Raw genomic sequence first — 20197 nt, 5'->3', positions numbered from 1 at the left:
TGGCACATGCGCACACAACATATCTTGATCTCCTGGCCAGTTTCATGGTCATTTCTCCAAGAGTCTACCTTCCAAAAGTATTTTTTTTAATGCAGGGTCTCTCTATAGTGCACACTGGACTTAAACACAAATGATCCTCCTGTCTGAGACTTCTAAGTGCTACAATTATAGGCGTGTGTCATCATGTCCAATCTGTCTATGCTGGCACAGCAATCAAAGTGATTCTTTTCAGGTAAAAGTCAGATCACGTGAATCCTCTGCTCAGAGCCTTTTGAACCTTCCCTTTCACTCATGGTGAGGCAACAGCATTACTGAGCCCCCAAGGATCACACAAACTCACCCCTGCTAACCCTGCCCACCTTGGCCGCTGTACCCCAACTGCTACAGGCTCAGCCCCATCAACAAACACCCAATCCCTTCTCTTTCCTCCACAGGAAGTACTTTTCTTAAATCCCATGCAAAACTGATCTCATCATGTTGGTCAAATTCAAGTCAAACACTGTTCCCTAGCTGTGGGTGCCCGCTAACACCCGTCTAAGGTCATAATGCCACCTCTGCTCACTCTGTTTGCTACACTTATGGTCTAATATTGTCTTATTGCCCGTTCACTTGCATAGCTTTATGCCTGTGCTCATCATGGAATGTGAGCTCTGTGAGGATGGAAGACTCAGGCTATTTTTCTTACTGCTTTGTTGAGCATCCAACACCACGTACCATGAACTATAAATAGGTAATTGTGAATGAATTAGGGGGATCCAGACCACTCTCATGGCAAGCATTGTGGATATCATTCCTGAGCCTGTCTACTCTCCCCACATACTCCTGGAGGAAACCAGTAACCACCTCACTATACTCATTCCTAACTAAAATAAAAACACTTACTAATCTTGGGTTGGCCTACAGAAAATACGGTGCCTGCAAAGGGGGCCTTAGGGAGGAGCAGTAGCCATTTAACTCCAGGGAAAGATGCCTAGGTCAAAATTCACAAAGCACCATCGCATTTACCACCACCATAGATAGACTTAGCAGCCCTTATGTAAATGCTTAGAGCCAGAAATGATTCTAACTTCAGATTACTTTAGGTTGTTAGATATTTGCATATTTTAATGACACTGAGATATCTTGTGTCATTAAAGTCTGACCAAGAAATCCACTGCTCTTCTGAAGGCTGCCAATGAGACCCATGTGGCAAGCTCAGCATCATTTCGCTGTCCCATACACAGCCTGAAGATGACTCCAGGAGGGCTTTTTGGTGTGTTGTCCTTTTCACCACAACCTATCACACAAGCTCACATGAGAAACTGTGCACTTGGTGGCATCATATGTACTTACACTGAAAAGCTTTCAAATTTTGGAACATTTCAGATTTTCTGACTAGGGATACATAGCCTTTATTAACTTGCTCTGCCCACTCAGAAAATCTTATAAAGGGAAGGACAGACTTGAGATGACCCCAAACACTCATCCACACCTGAGGACCTGGTCCCCAGGCTGTGCTGAGGGTGGCCATCATAGGCAGGCCCACTTGGCCCTCAGGTCTAAGAAAGCCATCGGGCTTATGGAATTTCAGATCCATTCACAGAGGTGTGGCAGGATTTCTAGAATCAAGGGCAAGTGAGACGCAGATGGACCGATAATGGGAAGCCAGGAGAGTGATCTCTGCATGGCTCCAGAGTAGTATCAGGAAGGGGAAGATAATCACAGTAAGACAGCACCAGTCCCTGTGACCCAAGACCCCATGTTACCTGAGATTGAGGGGGTCCTCTGAGTTGCCTTTCCCCTTCAAACTTGGCTGGAAAGAACAGAAGCTAAACAAAAAGAAAGGGATAATCTTATCAGCACAGCCCACCTTCTCCCACCACCTGCGGAGACATCTTCAGAGCTAGGCAAGAAACTGGTTCATCTAGTTCCTACATGGCCCAAGGCCCATCATGCCCTGAGGCCACAGATGCCAGGCCCACTATGCCCCTGGGGGATGCCGTAAGCACCTAGAAGCATCACCACAGCCTCAACAGCAACAAGGACTGCAATAAAACAGCTGTCACTCATTAAGGTAATAACTTTAACCTTCTCTGGGCAGGCAGGCGTGTAAAAATTTCAGGGTAGTTTTGACAACCACTGTTATCCATTCCAGTGTGTCACCCTGAGACAAATGTCATCATGATTTAAGGCTCTTGTGGCAGATCCACTCAGAGCTAAGGAGTTTATGTTAGGCCACATGTATGGCCTGAACTGTGGGCTACTGTTTAATCTGCAATGTTCCTCAAAGGCCCAGTGCATTAAAGACTTGGTCCCTGGGGTGGCACTGTTGAAATGGGTGGAAGTGTTGAGAACTGGGTCCTGCAGAGGGTGGTCCTTATCTCCTCAGGTGCATGCCCTCTTAGGGAACTGTGGAAGCCCAACCTCCCCTTGCTGTCTTTCCCTTCCCCACCAAGAGGTGAATGACTTTACCACCGCCTGCCACCACAATGAGCCCCTCATCCCAGACCCAAACCAATGGACCCAACAGACTGATCATGAATGGGAAGCCCCAACATTGTGAGCTAAAATAATTCTTTCTTTATAAGCTGATTAGCTCAAGTGTCTTGTTATAGTGATAGAGCAGTTACGACTGTGTAAGACCTCTAGGTTAACCGAAGAACTGTTTTATGTGCAGGAACCAGAGAGGGAAATGAATTAAGGTCACCATTACATGTCTGTCATTCGGTTTGGACTGAAATGGACTCCAAAGCCCATTTTAGGAGGAACATAATAGCAGCCTTGGAGGAGTCTCACGAAGGTCTTACTGGGTTTAGGAAGGTTGACCAGGGCCAGCAGACCCTGCTGCTACCAATATGGGAACTGTTTCCCTACACTCTGGTCCTGTTTCTTAGGTCCAGCAGCTATTCCTGGAGCCACTCACTGGCTAGGGCCACCAGGACAACGAAGATAGAATTTCTGAGCACAAAACATGGCTCCTAGGTGGTGAGAGTTAAATCTTTCCTCCAAATGTCCAGCCCAAAGTAGAGAAAATATAGCTATGTCTCTGTTACCCCAGCCTCCAAGTGGCCAGCTCTGGCCATACCTCATCTTCTCTGGCTTTCCATATGCTTGATAAATCTATCTATACCTTTTTTTTTTTTTTTTTTTTTTTTTTCAGAACCAGGGATTGAACTCAGGCCCTTGAGCTTGCCAGGGAAGCGTTTATTCCACCGAGCCATCTCTCCAGCCCCTATCTATACCTTTAATAATAATAAAAATAAATGTCCTTGAATGCTACAAATTTAGACAAGGGCTAATACCTCACTGGCAGAAAAGAGGAGCTGAGCTGAATGAAAGAGCGGCCTGTTTTTAAGAATAAAGATGTTCATGCACAGTGGGAAACCAGTTGTTTTGAATTCTTTCCAGTAGAATATCAAAATGGAGCTACTAAAATTAGCAATTGGCATCAAAAAGAAAGAAGAAAAAAAAAACTTGGCAAATTGGAAATATCTTCAGAACATTCTAGAATGTCCATTCAACAGCCAGTTCTGAAAGAGATCATATCTGCCTGAGTTTCCTCCTTCAGTCACTGCTGCCCAAAACCAGTCTGTGGAGATGAAAGATATGGGGAAGGGGCTGCTCTACCTCCTGTCTGTATCTGTTCCTGTCAGGCTTCTCCTGTGCTGTGGGACAGGAAGCACTTCCTTGTGCCTCATCCAAGTCCTGCTTGCTGTGGGAGAGTTAGAACACTTTTCCTGAAAGCAGAGCTGAGCCAACTCTGTGTTTGTGCTCTGTGTTCAAGATCTGCTTCCCACAAAGGAAAAGCTTCGGTCCCTTACCTTTTGAAGGCTTTACTCCGATCACTGTTATAGAAGACAAGAAACTTGGAATATCCATTTTGGAAAAAGAGCTCCATGGCAATGTCCTGTGAAAAGAAACTACTTTTATTACCTCCAACATTTTAACTCATCTGCTACTCTGTGTATTCCCAAAGGTAGACACAATATATGTGCCTCAAGTATCCACAGGGCTCTATGCATATAGAAGAAAGCACAAGGCATGGTCTCCCTTGCCCTGGAACTGAGGAGCTGCCCAAGGGAAGAGGGAAGCCAGCCCAGGCACACTGCCCAGAGAAAGCTGTCCCGGCCCCCTGCAGCACCTCCTTGCCCACACTCCTCATAAGGTTGCTTGGGAAAGTTTACCAAATGAGAGCAGCCTTGAGGGAGGAACAGGGCTCAGACCCAGCCAAGAGCAGCTGGCTGGGCCCTGGTCACAATTCCAGCATTAACTGGAATTTTGCTGAAACGCTTTCTGAGCTTCAGTTTCAGAGAGTGCCCCAGACACTTCTGCAGGAGCCTTCCCTGATGCACACACCCAATGCAAGTTTCCCCACTAGCCTCTAAAAGGAACCAGACCATGCACAGGTGAGCACCAAGTCCTGTCCTGCTCCTCTCCTGCACTTTTCTCATTTCTTTTTGCTCTGGCATCCCAGGAGGCCTGGGGACAGGAACACAGCTTTTTCTTTCCCCCAAGCTCTACTTCTACAAGAAACTGCATATTCTGAGGACATGAGGCCCAGAGTTCTTTTTCTGCCCTGTGGAGCCTGGCCAAGTTGAAGTAGGCAACTTGCTGCTGCCTCTTCCTCCAATAGGAGCCACCTGATCTGGGGTGGCACCAGGGAAAGCCCATAAAGACTGTGGGGAGAGCCAGGAGAACCTGGTGGGGAGGGGAAAGTTAGCACGACCCTGAACCGCACAGCCTGGCAAATGACCAGGAACTTGCAGCTAGCTGAGTGCTAGGCAGGGGAGGACAGGGGAGACCAGGAAAGGAGCCCTCACCGCATGGTCAGTGCAGGGCAGCAGCCTGGATAGTCCTCTCTCAGCTCTCTGGTAACAAAAGGGAACTGCCACCCTGTTCCTAAATCTCCCAGGCTGCCCTGGGGTATGTCAAGACAGACAACACAGAACCTAACTCTGAATGATACAGAGAGGGAAGGAACAACTTTGAAGCCATGGCTGGGACTGGACAGGATAAAGTGGGAGTTAGAATACCCAGACTGCTGGGACCAGCACAGCCAGGGACCCCACAGGGTTACCAAGTCCCCCAGTGATAGGCCAGTGCAAAACGGGGCCCTGAGCTGTGCCCTTGAATGTGGGGCCATGTGTCTCCCGATGAGGAGGCCCTCCTGCCTGTCCTGAGGGGCTAGATCAGAGCCCATCATACCTGCAGCAGGAAGCGTGCCTGCCGGAGCTCCCTGAGATCCTCGTAGCTGTGGCACTCGCATGAGTAATGGTCAGAGGACCTGTCTTTGCTGCACATGTTGAAAATGAAGGGGTCACTGATGCTGGAAGGAAACGAAACAGGCAGTGGCACATCAGTCATCGATAGCCTCCTTTCACTTCCTACCTCGGCAGGCCCACTGAGTTTGGGGGACACACTGAAGGAAAGCCAACTGGCATGTGAGAGCCCATGAGGAGACCAGCCCTTCCTGAGTGCTTGTCTAAGTCTAGCCAGCACCAGAGACTCCCAAGGAGTCAGGAGGCAGTCTGAGGGGACAGGACCACGAAACACTGAGCAGAAGAGTAGGTGAGATGCTATTAAACCACATGCCTCTTAGTACCTTTTGCCTTCTTCTCCCACACCTACATCCTGGCAACCCTGAAAGTTTTCAGGTGGACTGTCCTGAGTTTCTGGGTATCCCCAACCTGAGATAAAGAGGTCCCTTGCATTCTGAAGACATTGCTTGATCACACAGCAAAACATCTGTCCAAAAATCAGAGTTCATCTAGTTTGTAAAAGCCAGGCCTGACTGAGAGAAAACAGGGATGGTGAAACTCTTCAAATCCTTGATCCAAGACTCAAGCGCAAGGTGCAAGCTTTGCGACAGGTCAGGCACTCTGGAAGAAGGCAGAACGGGGACATGAACTCATGTGACCTGAACCCATGCTTCCCCATGAAGGGAGGCCTGTGGAAGGGTGAGGTGGGTCAGAGATAAGACTCCTTGATAGTGACATGATGGTCATGAGAGGGTGGTCCCAAAGGATGACAAGGGGACCTCTCCTCTCAGAAAGAAAGGGGAGATAACAATCATAGGTTTTCTTGAATGTCTGTTCCCAAAGAGAACATTCTGTCAGCTGGAGTCATCCAATTATCTTGAGGGTAAGAATCTTGGACTTGCATGCCTAGCTGATAGTCATGGCTGAGCACAGAGAGCCAGAGTCCTTGTGTAGCTAGACTTAGGTGATGTGCTCTAAGGACCTCTGTGGGCCCTCTTTAGAGCCAGCCTCCCAGGCCTTTTGCTTGAGCCGCCTCCATAAGATCAACTGAATACAACTTGGCCTTGGCTCTGGATGCTTTAACTCTCACCTGTGGCATCCATTGTGGACACCTCTGCTGGGTCTCAGCTGAGCTTCCCCTTGAGCTTTTCTGGATCTGAAGGACCACAGACAAATCTTCTTCTACTCTTGACTTGGGTAACGGTATTTCATCCAGGCCTGGCAGGAACAGCAACCACGGGCTGTTCCTTCCCGCTTGTGGAAGCCACACCAAATCCCTCACCATAGACCTGCATGTGGCCACCTTTTCTCCTGCAAGCTATGATAAGCCCAGACTCTGCACAAGGATCACTGCTCTTCATCTTCCCCTGGGCTCTGGCCATATTTTCTTGCTCCCATCCTCAGCCATTTTTCTCTGGGTCCTCAGAATGAACATCTACTAGGGGGAGTGTGTGTATTAGTCCCATACCAGGAATTGAGAGACAACATTCCAGAGGGATGAGACTGCAAGGTCCTATGGCTATGGAGAGGTGAGACTTGGATTCTAATCAGCATTGCCTGACTCAGAAAGCCTAACTATTTGACATTGTCTCTGTGTGAATACATTTTACAGAGCTCTTCTCCCTAGCCCCCTCCTTTCAGTATGCAATATGCTTCCTGATTCTGCTGCATGACCCTCTGAAGTAACACAGGCAGCAGGAGGAATGTTCTGGAACATAGCCAGGGACCATTTACAGTTTTCCTTCTTATAAGAACTGTATAACCATGTAGGACAGGAATCCTAGGGAAGGACACTGCTCCCCAGAAAAGACAAATCCTATATATTACCAACTTCATGCTGAGGTCTGTCTTATGTAGCATGATTTACAGATGTAGCTGGATTATATATTCTCTACAATAAACCAGAGGTCAGGCATCCAAGGTGGATGGATAGGGAGGGGCAGCAGCATCATGTCCTTCTTTAAGGAACGCCTGTTGTTATGGCCTATAAGTTGTTTTTCAAGGTTCCTCTGCCTGCCCACTCTCATGGCATAAGAAAATCATCTGGATCAGAATAAAGTTTACTTTGATTTGCCCCTATTAAAAATTATTCAATTATGGCCAGAATTATACCTGAAATTTAGACCTGGAATCATCCTCTAGATTGTAAACTCTTGAGTAGATTCAACCCATGTCCATGGAGTCTACCGCCATACCTAACCCAAGATAAACTTTCAATAGGTCTTTGTTGAATTCAATAAGCAGAGAAATGCTACCTTGTGCCTGCTCAGTGACGTGGAGGGAGAACCTGGCTTTCATCCCCTATCACTAAAGTCCAGCTGGATAGTTTGAGGTCCCACCAAGTCAACCAAATGACTGTTGTGAGCATAACTGCCATTGGTACAGGTAGGACTTCATCCCTCAGAAGAAATAAGTTTAAGCAAGATGTGACTTTATTTGGAAGTGGATATTTATAGGATTCATCATTTAAATTAAGTCATCAAGGTAAGATCTTATCCAAGATAGCTGGTGTTCACATAAAAGGGGAAATTTGGCTGAAGAGACACAGGGGAGTGGGGTGGGGAATGGCATGAAGATATAAGCAGATGGCCCCACGACCTGAGCTACAAGAATGACATGAACCACCTAGGATGGTCACATGGGGCAGAAGCTGGCTGTTTCAGTTACTCTTCTCTCATTGCTAGGACAAAATACCCAACACCCAAAATGAAGGAAGTAAAGGTTTATTTAGCTCACAGTTAGTGGAGGTTTCAGTCCATACTCAGCTGGCTCCAAGGCACAGTGGCACATGGCAGAGGGAAGCTGTTCTTTGCAGTGGAAAACAGCAAGAGCAAAAGAGAGTAGCAGCAACAGTGGCAGCAGAGAGCAAGTCCTTCATGGTGGCAGTAAAAAGCAAGACAGCAAAAGGGGAAGCAGCAGCTCAGGCAGCTAGCTCGCCTCTTGTTATGGTTTGTGAATAGGTGTCCCCCCAAAGCCTCATGCAGCCACGGGGCAGCCTCTGGAGTTTGTGATTGATTACTATGGGTGTGGATGCTGCATCTGCCATGGGGCAGGTAATTTGCACTACAATGTAAAGTAGGAAGAGAGGCTAGCTTCATGAGCTGCTGCTACCCTTCCCTTTGTGCTCTCGCTTCTTTGCCTCCACCATGAAAGGTTGCTTTCTGCTATGTGCTGCTCTGCCTTGGACCCAGCTCAGTATGGACTGAAACCTCCAGTAACTGTGAGCTAAATAAACTTTTTCTTCCTTCATTTTGGGTGTCGAGTATTTGTCCCAGCAACCAGAGAAGAGTAACTACAACACTGCTCTCCCCTCCTCACATTGTAATGCAGAGTATCTGCTCCGGGGCACTCACACCCATAATCCCAACATTGAATCATGAATCAATCACAAACTCCAGAAGCCCCCCCACCCCCTATGACTGCATGTGGCTTTGGGGGGACACCTAGATACAAACCATAGCACTGGCAAAGGGAAGGAGGGATCTTCTCCGTGAGCAGTCAAGGCACCCTGCTGACACCTTGGTTCCACACTTAGTTTCTAGAATTTGAAACAGTGCATTGCCACTCTTTTAGAGCCACCCAGTCTGGACTATCCCTATAAAACTAGCAGAGCTGTTCAACTTTCAGCCAAGACAGAAAGCCCATGTAAGTAAGAGCTAACCCTCTCAAGAGATTCTTAGTTTTTTAGGAAAGTTTCAAAGTACACAGGTTCAATCACCAATGGGGAACTTGGAGTGTTCATGAGCTTTATTTGGGATGTTTTTATGGTACATCAGGGGGCTCTTTCAAGGTCTAGCACTCATCCATACTCAGCTTGATGGCAGTCTTTTAGAGAAGCTTTTCAGGCTTGACTGGGCTTTATTTTTAACAAGCTTATTTATGTATCTTCCTTAGTCTCCATGGTCAAAATAAGACTTAATCCCCATTGACCTGACATGATCTACGAGCCTCTCTCTGAGAATCGCATCTCCAGGAGTGCAGGAGTTTCTTAGGGTCATAGACAAGACCCCAGAGAGAGAGCACTGTCTGATTAACAAACGCTTCTGCCAGGCGTGGTAACTAAAATCACCCTTGCAGTTCCCCCCAAGACTCTAGGGTAGTAATTTGTTCTCACTCTGCTCCTACTTGCATTCTAGAAAAGTACACTTCCAGACAAGGGAGGTCTCTCCTGTCATTGCAAATCAAGTAAGTGTATACAACCTGACCACAGGGCTTCTATTAAAAGTGCAGAGAGAGTCAATTTGATCAGGATTAGATGCACCTCACAAACACAATTTATTTAATCAATAAGATCTTGTCTAACACCAGCTCACTCTACTCCTGAGGTTATGTAAGTCATCAATGGCATACCACACAGATAGCAATGGAAGAAGCTCCCACCAGCCCTCAGAAAGGCAAGTCTGCAGCCTTGCTGCCCATATTGATCAAGATCAATAAAACATGAGCAAGAAGATGGGACAAGTGTGCCAAGGATTAATTATGTTCCTCCTGTCTAGGAAAGTCAAAGAAAACTTGCAGTATTAGGTAGATATTTAGTAGGATTAAAAAATAGAAATTAGCAGAGAGAATTTGCCAAGAATTCCATGATCCTTCAACTCTTGCTTCCTGCCACAGGTTGAAAGCCCTATGACAACTGGAAGTTAAACTTTTTACTGCTTGGCAGGTCAAGCCTCCAATTCGTCCATCAATAGCCTAAAATAGTGGTTCTCAAAGTGTGGTCCCAGGCCAGAGTACAATCATCCTGAGGTAGGAACTTGGTAGAAAGAATCTCAGGTCCTACTCAGACCTACTGAACTAGCAATAAGGAATGGGCTGGGCCCAAAGTCTGTGTTCTAACAAGGAGTCGCAATGATTCTGGGGAGCCATCAGGCTAAGAGGTCATCTGATCATCACTTGGTACCTCAGCTAACCATAACAGGCAGAGCTATCTCGACGTGGGAAAATCTCCAACCAAATGTCTTCAAAAGCAATGATTAGTTGAAAATCCACAACTTGACAACTGGACTTTTGAAAAAACAGCAACCATGGCCAATCTAACTTTGAAGTGAATGGTTGTACTTTAGAAACACACAATTATTGATCAATAAAACTGGTTGAATCCAAATAGGTCAAACACAAATAGACAAAGAAGAACCTTGGGATTTCCTACCCAAAATGTCCAGTATTAGTTGGGATGAAAATGACTCACAATTTCTACCCATCCTTCAAGACCCTGACCTGCACCACCTCCTCCAGTATTCCTCCCTCATATGTAATCCCATGGCCTCTCTGCAAATACACACCACAGAGTCCCCTCAGAACCATAAAGAGGCTCCCACCATATGCATCTTGTCCTATGGTAACAGTGAGCTCCAAGTCCTTCCAAAAGAACTGTGTGACAATGGCACTTCTGCCTCTGCCTGATGGCAGCATGTGTTCCCTTAGTAGAATGGAAAATCAGCAAATCCTTGCACAGACAAACTGATGTGACTGAATTTAAGCACCCAAATAACCTGAGGACAGATCCCCATGGCCTGTGCCTTGGGTTCCAGACCAAGAGAGACATGAGGAGCTGCCTAGTAGTTATTCACACCAGAACTCAGTTCTTGGGAAACTCAGTCATGCATGGCCTGTGGCCTGGGATCTGCTGTTTTATCTCATGGTTCAGGCTCAGGTACAGTCCAAAGCCTGCAGTTAAGAGTCACATGAGGAAGAGAAGTGTAGCTCTAGGGAGATCTGCTGGGACATATTGAAAACTCACTTGGATAAGCAGTGGCGGGTGCAGTAGACGTCACCTGTGGGAGACAGCGTAAAGTTCTCACAGAGGTAGAAGTGCTGGTGGCCAAAGAGCAGAATGCCTTCTGAGACCAGGTGGCCCTGCACAATCACCAGGGAAAATTTCTGTGTCACCTGGAGGGAGAGAGCACTGGAGTCAGGCTGTGTTCAGGCAAAGCATGCCCATGGTTCTCAGGAAGGGTAAGAGACAGGTACCAGTCACCCACTGGGCCCCTGAGGTAAGAACAGTGCCTCATATGAAAGATGGTCTATGCCATGATTCACAGCCTGGGTGGCACTGGTACCCTCAACTTCCTGTGCAGTTGATCATCTTTCCAAGGACACCTCCACTTCCACCAAGACACTAGGGTGATGTCTGTTGCTGTGTTAAGTAACCCCAGTTCCTCCTCACTTTAAGCATCCCCATGGCAAAGTTCTACAGCTGGCTGGAGGAGAGGTACAAAGTGTCTGCAATGATGAGGAAAAGGAGCTTGTCCAGGGGCCTGGTGTAGAACATGACAGGACTAGAGCCTAAGTGCTCAAGACTTTACTGGTGTCTCTGCAAGGCCAAGGCAAGTGTGCATGGAGGATGCACAGTGTTCCTCCAGATCCTGCTGCTGGGAACAATGCCTGTCCCCCAGCTGAGGAAAAGTCCAAAGCTTCCCAGAGCTTCCTTAACTTCAGAGAGCATCTGGGCCATGATCACAAGCTATCCCAAGATCACAACCTAACCCAGGGGCAGCTGGCACCCAACCCTGGCCACTGTGGAGGGGGAGGGGGAATCATCCCTGCGCCAGTACTTGGAACCACACTGGAGAAAGTCCCTGGTCCAGGAGTGCATCAGAGTTGCTTCTCTACCTTCTCCACCAGACTGTCATGCAGCCCTAACTCACAGCAAACTCCCTGCAGGCACGCTTTTGGATCACAGTTGGTCTCCTGGAGGCTGAGCTTGATGATTACCCAGAGTCCTGAAGTCAAGGCCTCTCCTGTCTCAGGGCAATTCTGTGCTTATTCCAGCCACACAGAAGCATGGTATTTTTGGAAGGAAACCTCAGGAGATTGGAATCACACCAAAGCCTGGTCAGAATGGTGTGTGCCTCTAACCCCAGCTACTTAGGAGGCAGAAAGATTCCTTAAAACTAGGAGTTCAAAACCAACCTGGACCACAAAGTGAGATTCCACATCCAAGAAAGAATCTTACCAAAGATCAGTCTCTTAATGCTATGGTTTGAATGTGGTTTTCTCCACCAAAGCTCATTCTGAAGCTCAGCTCCCCAAAGTAGCAGTGTTGAGGCAGGGGAGATTGGAGAGGTGATGAGGTCTTACAGTGGACTGATGTATGTAGCTACAAATCTAGTTCAGCTTCCTCGGCTGGCTTTCCTGCTTCCTATCCTCCTCTGCCATCATGTGACATTCTCTGTCACTTACAGAAGCCAGACATTGGTGCCAGGCAGCCTGGACTTTCCAGCCACCAGAATCATGGGCCAAAATAAGCCCTTTTAAAAAAAAGATAAAATCCAGCTTCAATCCAGTTACTTCCTTATATCAATACAAAACAGACTGACACCTAGTAAATAGCATAGCCTGGAACGGAAACTCAGCTCCTGCTCAGCTCCAGGAGTGTGATGGGGTCACAGTGGCAAAAGCTGGAAAGCTGACATTGATCCCCGTGCTCCCACTCAAGCATCATGTGGATTCAGTCAGTCAGGGCCAAGGCCAGAAGCACAGACTCACTGCAGGTTTGATTCCAAGATAAGCACTAACCACGAGGCTTCCATGTGACTCGGGGCTGAGCTCTCTTGTTACACAAGGACCAGCCAAGCATTAATCTTGTGACCAGGCCTGCTGCTGGTACCTGGCTCTTGGGGCCTTTCTCCAGTCTACTTTGTTAGAGAGGCTGCTCCTCTGTGCACTTTCTGAGCCACAGAATCCACTGTGGACACATGTATAACTTTATCACCCATCCAGACATCTACAGGACAGTTAAGGATTCAGCTCCCACTCTATGGCAGCCCTGTGCAGGCTCTGGGGATACAGGGTGGCCAAGAACTCTACGATCCTTCTTAGATGGACAAAAGCCATGCGTGCTGAGTGACACATATCACAAATGTCCTAGGTTCTATGAGAGGAAAGCAAGGGCACAGTGGCCATGGGAGACAGCTGAAGGACAGCACTGCATTCAGACCCTGGGCCTTAGCTGTGGAGATGGGCAGCATGGAGAGGCCAGAAGGGAGGCTTTCTGGACACAGGGAAGCAGAGGAGCAGAAAGAGGCCAGTCTGGCTGAGGTGGGGTTGGCAAGTAGGTGGACCATCATGGGGACTTTAGCTATTTCCAAAAGGCCACTGGTTATTTTCTGGATGTTGAAAGTGGATGAGAAAGGGTCAGGAGCAGAAGGAAGGTGCCCAGGCTGGGCGCAGCACATGCTGGTGACCCTAGTACTTGGGAGGCTGAGGCACGAGAGTCATCAGGAGTTTTAGGTCAGCCCAAGGTTATATGACAAGTTCAAGGCCAGCCTGAACTACACAGCAAAATCCTGTAGGAGGGTACTAAGGAAAGTCTGAATGTGGTCTGAAAGTGTTCCCCTGAGGTCTCGTGTGTTGAAATTTCACCCTCACTGTGAGATATAGAGGGGGTGAGGTGAGGACTTAACCCTAATGTGGTGCTCAGAGGTGCAGCCTTTGGGTGGTGAGCAGGGCTATGCAACCATCAGAGACGGGTCCCTAAAGCTAAATACTGATGGCTTTATAAGAACGAGAGGGACCAGAAGACACACACTCTGTTTCATGTCATATGATTTATTGTGTAACTGTGGGTGTCCCAGAAAGAAGGCTATCACCAGATGTGGGCCCTGGGCCCTTCAGACCCATAAACCCAAGTAAAGCCCTTTTCTTGATAAAATTACCAAGCTTCAAGGGTTTCATTATAATACCACAAACCAGACTGATGCAGAGGGTCATGCGAGGCTGCTTAACTTTTTTCTCTTGTACTTTTTATAAATGTGCCTCCATGGGGAGTCACATCTTCCACTACACACATGAAATGCGGTGCTATGGGGCAAGCCCCACCTTCTTACCTCGAAAACCTCTCTCTCCCAGTGATACCAGTCCTTCTGCAACCTGCAGCAAGGCCTGGAGCATGGGCTGCCCTTGGGAGAGACTTAAGTAACAACCAGAATGAATCCAACCACAAGAAAAATGTCTGGTGAGCACTGAGTTAATAGCTTAAAAATTGATTCTGCTAGCAAACAAATGGCGTCTTAAAAACTAGAGAATGAGCCCAAGTGAACTATTACATGCACTTCCATTTGAATGAGCCCTGGGAGGGTTCCATCTCTGTGTTTACCCAAGACTGAGACATCCCTCATACAGTGAGGCCATCAATTACTTCAGAAGAGTGGAACTTTTGCTTCCTATGGAGAACTTTTTAAAGATCGGCTGGATGATGTATTATCATTCTTGAAGGATGGATGACCAAGAAGGGATGTGGATGATGACAAACAGGTGGTCAGGAGATCAGAAAGCACCAGACTGAAGCTAGAGGAACAGCCAACCTCTGGGCCCATCTGTGGCACTTACATCACCATCCTCTGAAGGCCAGGACTCAGTGGGCACATGGGTCAAAGGCAAGGTCACCCATGAGACTACTACAAAGAGGTGCCATCTGTATCGGGTCACCACATGGTATAGGCACCATCATCCCATCCAAGCTTTGGAGATAAGTGCCGGGACCCTCATGCTATTAAAAGCCAAATGACCAAGTCCATGATATGAAACAGCACGGTGTCTTCATGGGACCTATGCCCATCACTCATCACACGTCCTCCCTCATCTGAAACCATCTGAGATAACCAAAGGACCTGGAACACTGTCAAAATGATGCCCACAGTTGTTGTATTGTGTTGTCCCAGGTAAAAGCCTGAGCACAGATATGATTTGCAGTTGGAGGAATTTGTGGGTGAGGAATCTGAAGATATGGAAAGCCCGCTGCACCCTCACTTTTCAAAACAGCGGAAATCATTAAGGAGATGTTAAGTCGCTAGAGCACAGGCTTACAGGTCGCACTAGTGCTGGCTTTCCATGAAGCCAGCCTCTACTATTGCTACCTTGGTGACCAGTAGAGGAGCACTCAGTCACAGCAATGATCAGAGAATGTACAGTAAACCAGGAAGGGAATAGGGTCCATCTACGCGTATCAGTTTGGCAGGTAGGAGAGGGAATGTAGCAAGTAAGTGATCTGCGTAGTCTGAGACAAGGAGCAGGGATGCCCTCTGCCTGCCAGCAGGTGCCACTTCCTCCAGTGAGGATTCCCTGAAGACTGGGGGCCTGGCAGCAAAGTCTGATGACCTGGCCTTGCTGGGCTGCTCACACCTGCTGTGAAACATAGCATAGCCCCCAAAGATGTTCAACACACAGGGGACTTGCTCGTTGGCAGCTGGTCAAAATCAGAGCACATTTCGGGCAGGCTGTCTCTGAATATCATACAACCGGGCCATCTATTCAAAATGTGAATGAGTGTGAGAATCATGGAGACAGCTTGATAAAATGTATATCCCCAGGCTACATCCTGAGAAGTTTCAATTCAACAGTTCAGAGTGGGCCTGGAAGCCACATTTGAATCCATGATCTGATGCAGTGTGAAGCCAGAGTCTTAAGTCAGAGCTATGGGCACCTGCGGGGCTAGGAAATAGCCCACAAGCTTACTGAGGGCAGTGAGCATGAGTAAGGTGTATGTGTTGTGTGTGTGTAGCGGGGTGGGGACGGAGAGAGACAGAGAGAGAGAGAGACAGAGAGACAGAGAGTGACCTGACACTATTAACCTGCGCTGAGACACTGGATAGGAAGCATCAGTGGCAGCCCAAGCTCCTGTAATTCAGGTGTCTCTCTGAGCCCTCGCACTTTCCTAGGGGCCAGGGATCGGCCTGACAGACCTGCGGTTCCTAACTCATGCTTTCCTTTGTCCCTTCATTCACTGAACAGAGGTGTCCTGCAGGCTAGCTGTGCCCCTCCTCAGTAGGCACAAAGGGAAGGAAACACACCTGCAAGGTACTTTCATCAGTCAGAGTTCCTGCGGGCAGAGTGACAGGAAGAAGGGCGGGACTCTGTGGAGCAGGTGTCTAAGAATGAGGCCTGAGAGGTAACATTAGGTAAATGGTCCCAAGAGGTGGCCCCCGTGTCAGGACCAGGGAGGGATTCTAAGGCTCTTAGGCTTGCACCAGCTGGACACATATGGAGACTGTGGCCAGTTCTGTACAACTTCAGTGCAAGCTAGCTTTTTATGTACACGTATGTGCATGTGTATGCACACATATGTGTATGAGTGTGTACGTGTGTGCTCTTGTGTGGGCTCACATGTATGTGGAGATGAGGAAGGCCAGTCCAGGAAAGCTGCAGGGCCAGCTCAGCACTGGCCTGGGAACCACAGAGGGCCTCAGAAGGACTGAGCAGGGACATCTGTGCAGCTGGACCACTCCCCCATCCCCGGCAAGATGCTTTGCTGTGCAAGGTGGATGACCTTCTGCCCCTGCACAAGTACTCAGCTGAAAATGCCTGGGAGGATCCAGTGAAAGGCACCACCGTCTGCTGCCCTGGCAGAAACATCTCTGCCCTTGAGCTGCTCAATCTACCAAGGTCACTTGGGATTCACACTGAGTGGTATGGAGAAAGTATCAACCCAAGTGTTTAAATGCTCATGCAGTCAGAGAGAACAGCAACAAGAACAGCCCTCATTGGAGTTCTAACTTGCAATGGTCCAGAGCTGTGTGGACAAGAACCGGGACAGTCTCCAGCCATGCAGTGACTGACAAAGGCCCACAGTTAACATGCACTGGATCAGACATCCTTGCAACAAGGGAGCTGCTTGCGCAGGAGAGCACCATGGCTCCAGGAAGCCTTAATCAGTGATGTGAAGGTGGCCCAGATCTGAATAATGACTGTCCCAGGCACTGCTGCAGGGGACTCACTAATCCCATGGAGGACCAGGGAAGCTGCAGCTGCCTGGAGCTGCAGGGCTGCCTGCTTGTCAGAGCCAGGACAGGCTTTGGCTCCAGGGGCCTCAGCAGGGGCTTTGGGGCAGCATGGAAGGCCAGGCCCAGGCCCTCCTGGGCAAGGGAGCCAGTGCTTCTGAGAAGCACGTGCTGCCCTGGGTACATGGGCACACTGTATGTCCACCCGGGGCACCTTTGTCTGGAAACCTAGGAAAGTGCACCACCCTGGCCCTAGCAAAGTGTGAGGGCTCAAGAGAGACACCTGAATTACAGGAGCTCCTGGCTGCCACCCATGCTTCTTACCCAGTGTCTCAGTGCTGGTTAATGATGTCAGGTTAGGAATTCCTATGGGTTATGCACACACATGCATGCACACGTGCATGCACACACACACACACACACACATACAATCACACTCACTGAGCTCAGTAAGCTTGCGGGATATTCCCTTTAACATGTTGTTTGAAGGTCAGCATACACATGCTTCCTTTTTTAGCCTCAAATTTTTGTTCTTGTAAAAAAGCTATGGTGGGTCCCAGCCCAGGCACAGCGTGGGTGAGACCCTCTTCCACCCCCTTGGGACACCCACCACCACTCCGCAGTACCTCCCTCACCCCACCTGCCAAGTAGGAATTTCTGCCACGTTCCAGGAACCCCCAGACCAAGTCCTAGCCCAGGTCCAGTGAGTGTGTGGGAGAGTTTCTGGCTACCCTGCACTGGCGGGACTGACTACTCGTCCCAGCCCAGGTGCAGTGTGGGTGAGACCCTCTTCCACCCCCTTGGGACACCCCCCACCACTCCGCAGAAACCCCCACCCTGCCCACCGAATAGGAATTACTTCCACGTTCCGGGAACCCCCAGACCCAGTCCTAGTCCAGGTCCGGTGAGTGTGGGGGAGAGCTACCTCTTCCCCCTACTCCACCTTGTCCCTTCCAGGCTCAGCTCAGGCCTGGCATACATGCCTGGGGTATAACCCTGCAGCTGCAATCCCTGCAGAGAGGGAAGAGGATAAAACCACCCAGCTAGTCAAGGAGCAGAACATCTTGCCACAGGGGCACAACATGTTCACCCTTAAGGGCAGCAGCAGGAAGGAGCTGAGCACAGCAGCCAGACCCAAGCCAGGCACAGCTGGATAAATCCAAGCTTTGTAGATCTGCACCTGAACTTCAGTATGTGCTAAGGTTACAACTACAACAAATATCTACAACAAAGGTCAGAAGACAGTGCTACACAAAATGAGAAGGAACAAAATGCAACCTCAGAACCCAAGACCACCCATAACAAGTGCAGAGGACACTAACACAGAACAAACTGGGAATCACACAGCTGAGAGCAATGAATTAACGGCTTCTGAAGTAAAGAAACAGATGCAAAAAGGTATAGAGGAACTCTATACCTTTGGAATTAAAAAAATAAGTAAAGAAACAGATGCAAAAAGGTATAGAGGAACTCTATACCTTTGGAAATAAAAAAAGAAATCCCTGAATTAACAGCATCTGCATTAAAGAATCAAATGCAGAAACATATGGAGGAAACCCAGTGCCCACCCAGAACAAGTGCAGAGGACACTAGCTCAGCTCAAATGCATGAATTACTAGCGTCAATAGTAAATAAGTAACAGCAAAAAGATACAGAGGTAATCAGAGTGCAATTCTTTCCTGAAATAAAAAAAGAACTCTCAGAACTCATAGCATCTGAAGTAAAGAAGCAACTGCAGAAACATAGGGAGGAAACCCAATCTGAAAAAAACACTGCAGTAAAAGAATTTATAACTGCTTCTAAAGAAGACATTGATTACAAAAAAAAGAGATTAGAAAAACGATGGATTCCTTGAATGATCAATACAGGAAAGAAATAGATCGCATGAAGCAGAGCCAAAGAGATATAGAGGAAATTAAAACTTCAATCACAAACTTGCAAAACCGTTTAAGTGAAAGTGAAGACAGAATTTCACATCTTGAAGATGCTGGTGCAGCTAGTGAAAAGGTAAGAAAGGATCTCTTAAAAACAATGAGGATGCAGGAAAGAATAATCCATCACCTGAAAGATGATGCAAAGATGAACAATGTGAGACTAATAGACATCAATGAGAAAGAAGAAGTCAACACAAATGGCATTAAAAAAATATGGGCAGAAGTAATAGCAGAAAACTTCCAAAATATGAGGAAACAATCTGACATTCAGCTACCTGAAGCATACAGAACGCCAAGTAACCTCAACCCAATGAAAAACACACTGAGACATACAATAGTCAAGATCCCAGAAATTCAGCACAAGAAGAATATACTGAAAGCCACAAGAGAAAAGAAGCAGATCACATTCAAAGGAAAACCCATCAGAATTACAGCCGACTTCTCTTCACAAACAAATGCAGGCAAGAAGAGCATGGAGCAGAGTACTTCAGATCCTCTATGAAAACAAATTCCAACCCAGATTACTATACCCTGCAAAATTCCTTTCAAGTTTGATGGAGAAGTGAAATACTTTCATGACAAAGAACAACTAAAGAATTTCATGATGACAAAGCCAACCCTACACAGACTACTGAAAGATGTTCTAGAGAGGGATCAAAATGATCAGAATTCCACGAATGTGATCAGAAGCAACCAACTAAATAGGGCAAGCAATTAAACACAGGAGAAAAAGGAGTAATGACAACAGGTAAATAACATGGCAACCATAAGTCAATACATCTCAATTCTAACCATCAATGTAAATGGACTCAATTCACCAATTAAGAGAAATAGACTGGCACAGTGGATTCGGAAACAAAATCCAACAATATGCTGTATACAAGAAACACATTCAACTCATGAAGACATTCATAGGCTGAAAGTCAAAGGATGGAACACAATAGTACATGCCCCAGCACCTCAGAAAAAAGCAGGGGTAGCAATCCTGTTCTCAGACTGTCTCAACTTCAAAGCAAAAAAGATCAAGCGAAATAAAGAAGGCCACTATATAATGGTTAGGGGAAAAATACAAGAGGAAGAGGTAACACTCATAAATATGCATGCACCAAACACGGGAGCACCCAACTATATGAAGGAAAACTTAATGGACATGAAAAATTTAATATCCAATACCACAATTATAACAAGAGCCCTTAACACACCCTTATCTCCAAAAGATAGGTCAACCAGATAAAAATTTAGCAAAGAAATAACAGAAATGAGCCAGAGCTTGAAACAAATGGACTTGGTGGACATATGCAGAGTGTTC

The 20197-nt window shown here is 47.5% G+C and overlaps 1 protein-coding gene across 3 annotated transcripts in view; it reads right to left on the bottom strand.

Moving 5' to 3' along the window:
• The window catches only part of Wdfy4 (WDFY family member 4), a 240968-nt gene that overhangs the window by 62627 nt on the left and 158144 nt on the right, over positions 1 to 20197 (bottom strand). For all 3 annotated transcript variants that reach the window (XM_004646962.2, XM_023707249.1, XM_023707250.1), the window contains exons 44-47: positions 10978 to 11126; positions 5185 to 5305; positions 3801 to 3886; positions 1746 to 1808 (exon numbers count right to left, since the gene is read on the bottom strand). In XM_004646962.2, the coding sequence (XP_004647019.1) occupies positions 1746 to 1808; positions 3801 to 3886; positions 5185 to 5305; positions 10978 to 11126 (419 nt within the window). The remainder of the gene's footprint in view (positions 1 to 1745; positions 1809 to 3800; positions 3887 to 5184; positions 5306 to 10977; positions 11127 to 20197) is intronic.

This window comes from Octodon degus, unplaced genomic scaffold, assembly GCF_000260255.1.
Source record: "Octodon degus isolate 3935 unplaced genomic scaffold, OctDeg1.0 scaffold00285, whole genome shotgun sequence".
Lineage (NCBI taxonomy): Eukaryota > Metazoa > Chordata > Mammalia > Rodentia > Octodontidae > Octodon > Octodon degus.
Note: the sequence above shows the minus strand (reverse complement) of the source record. Positions and strands in the feature narration are given on the sequence as shown.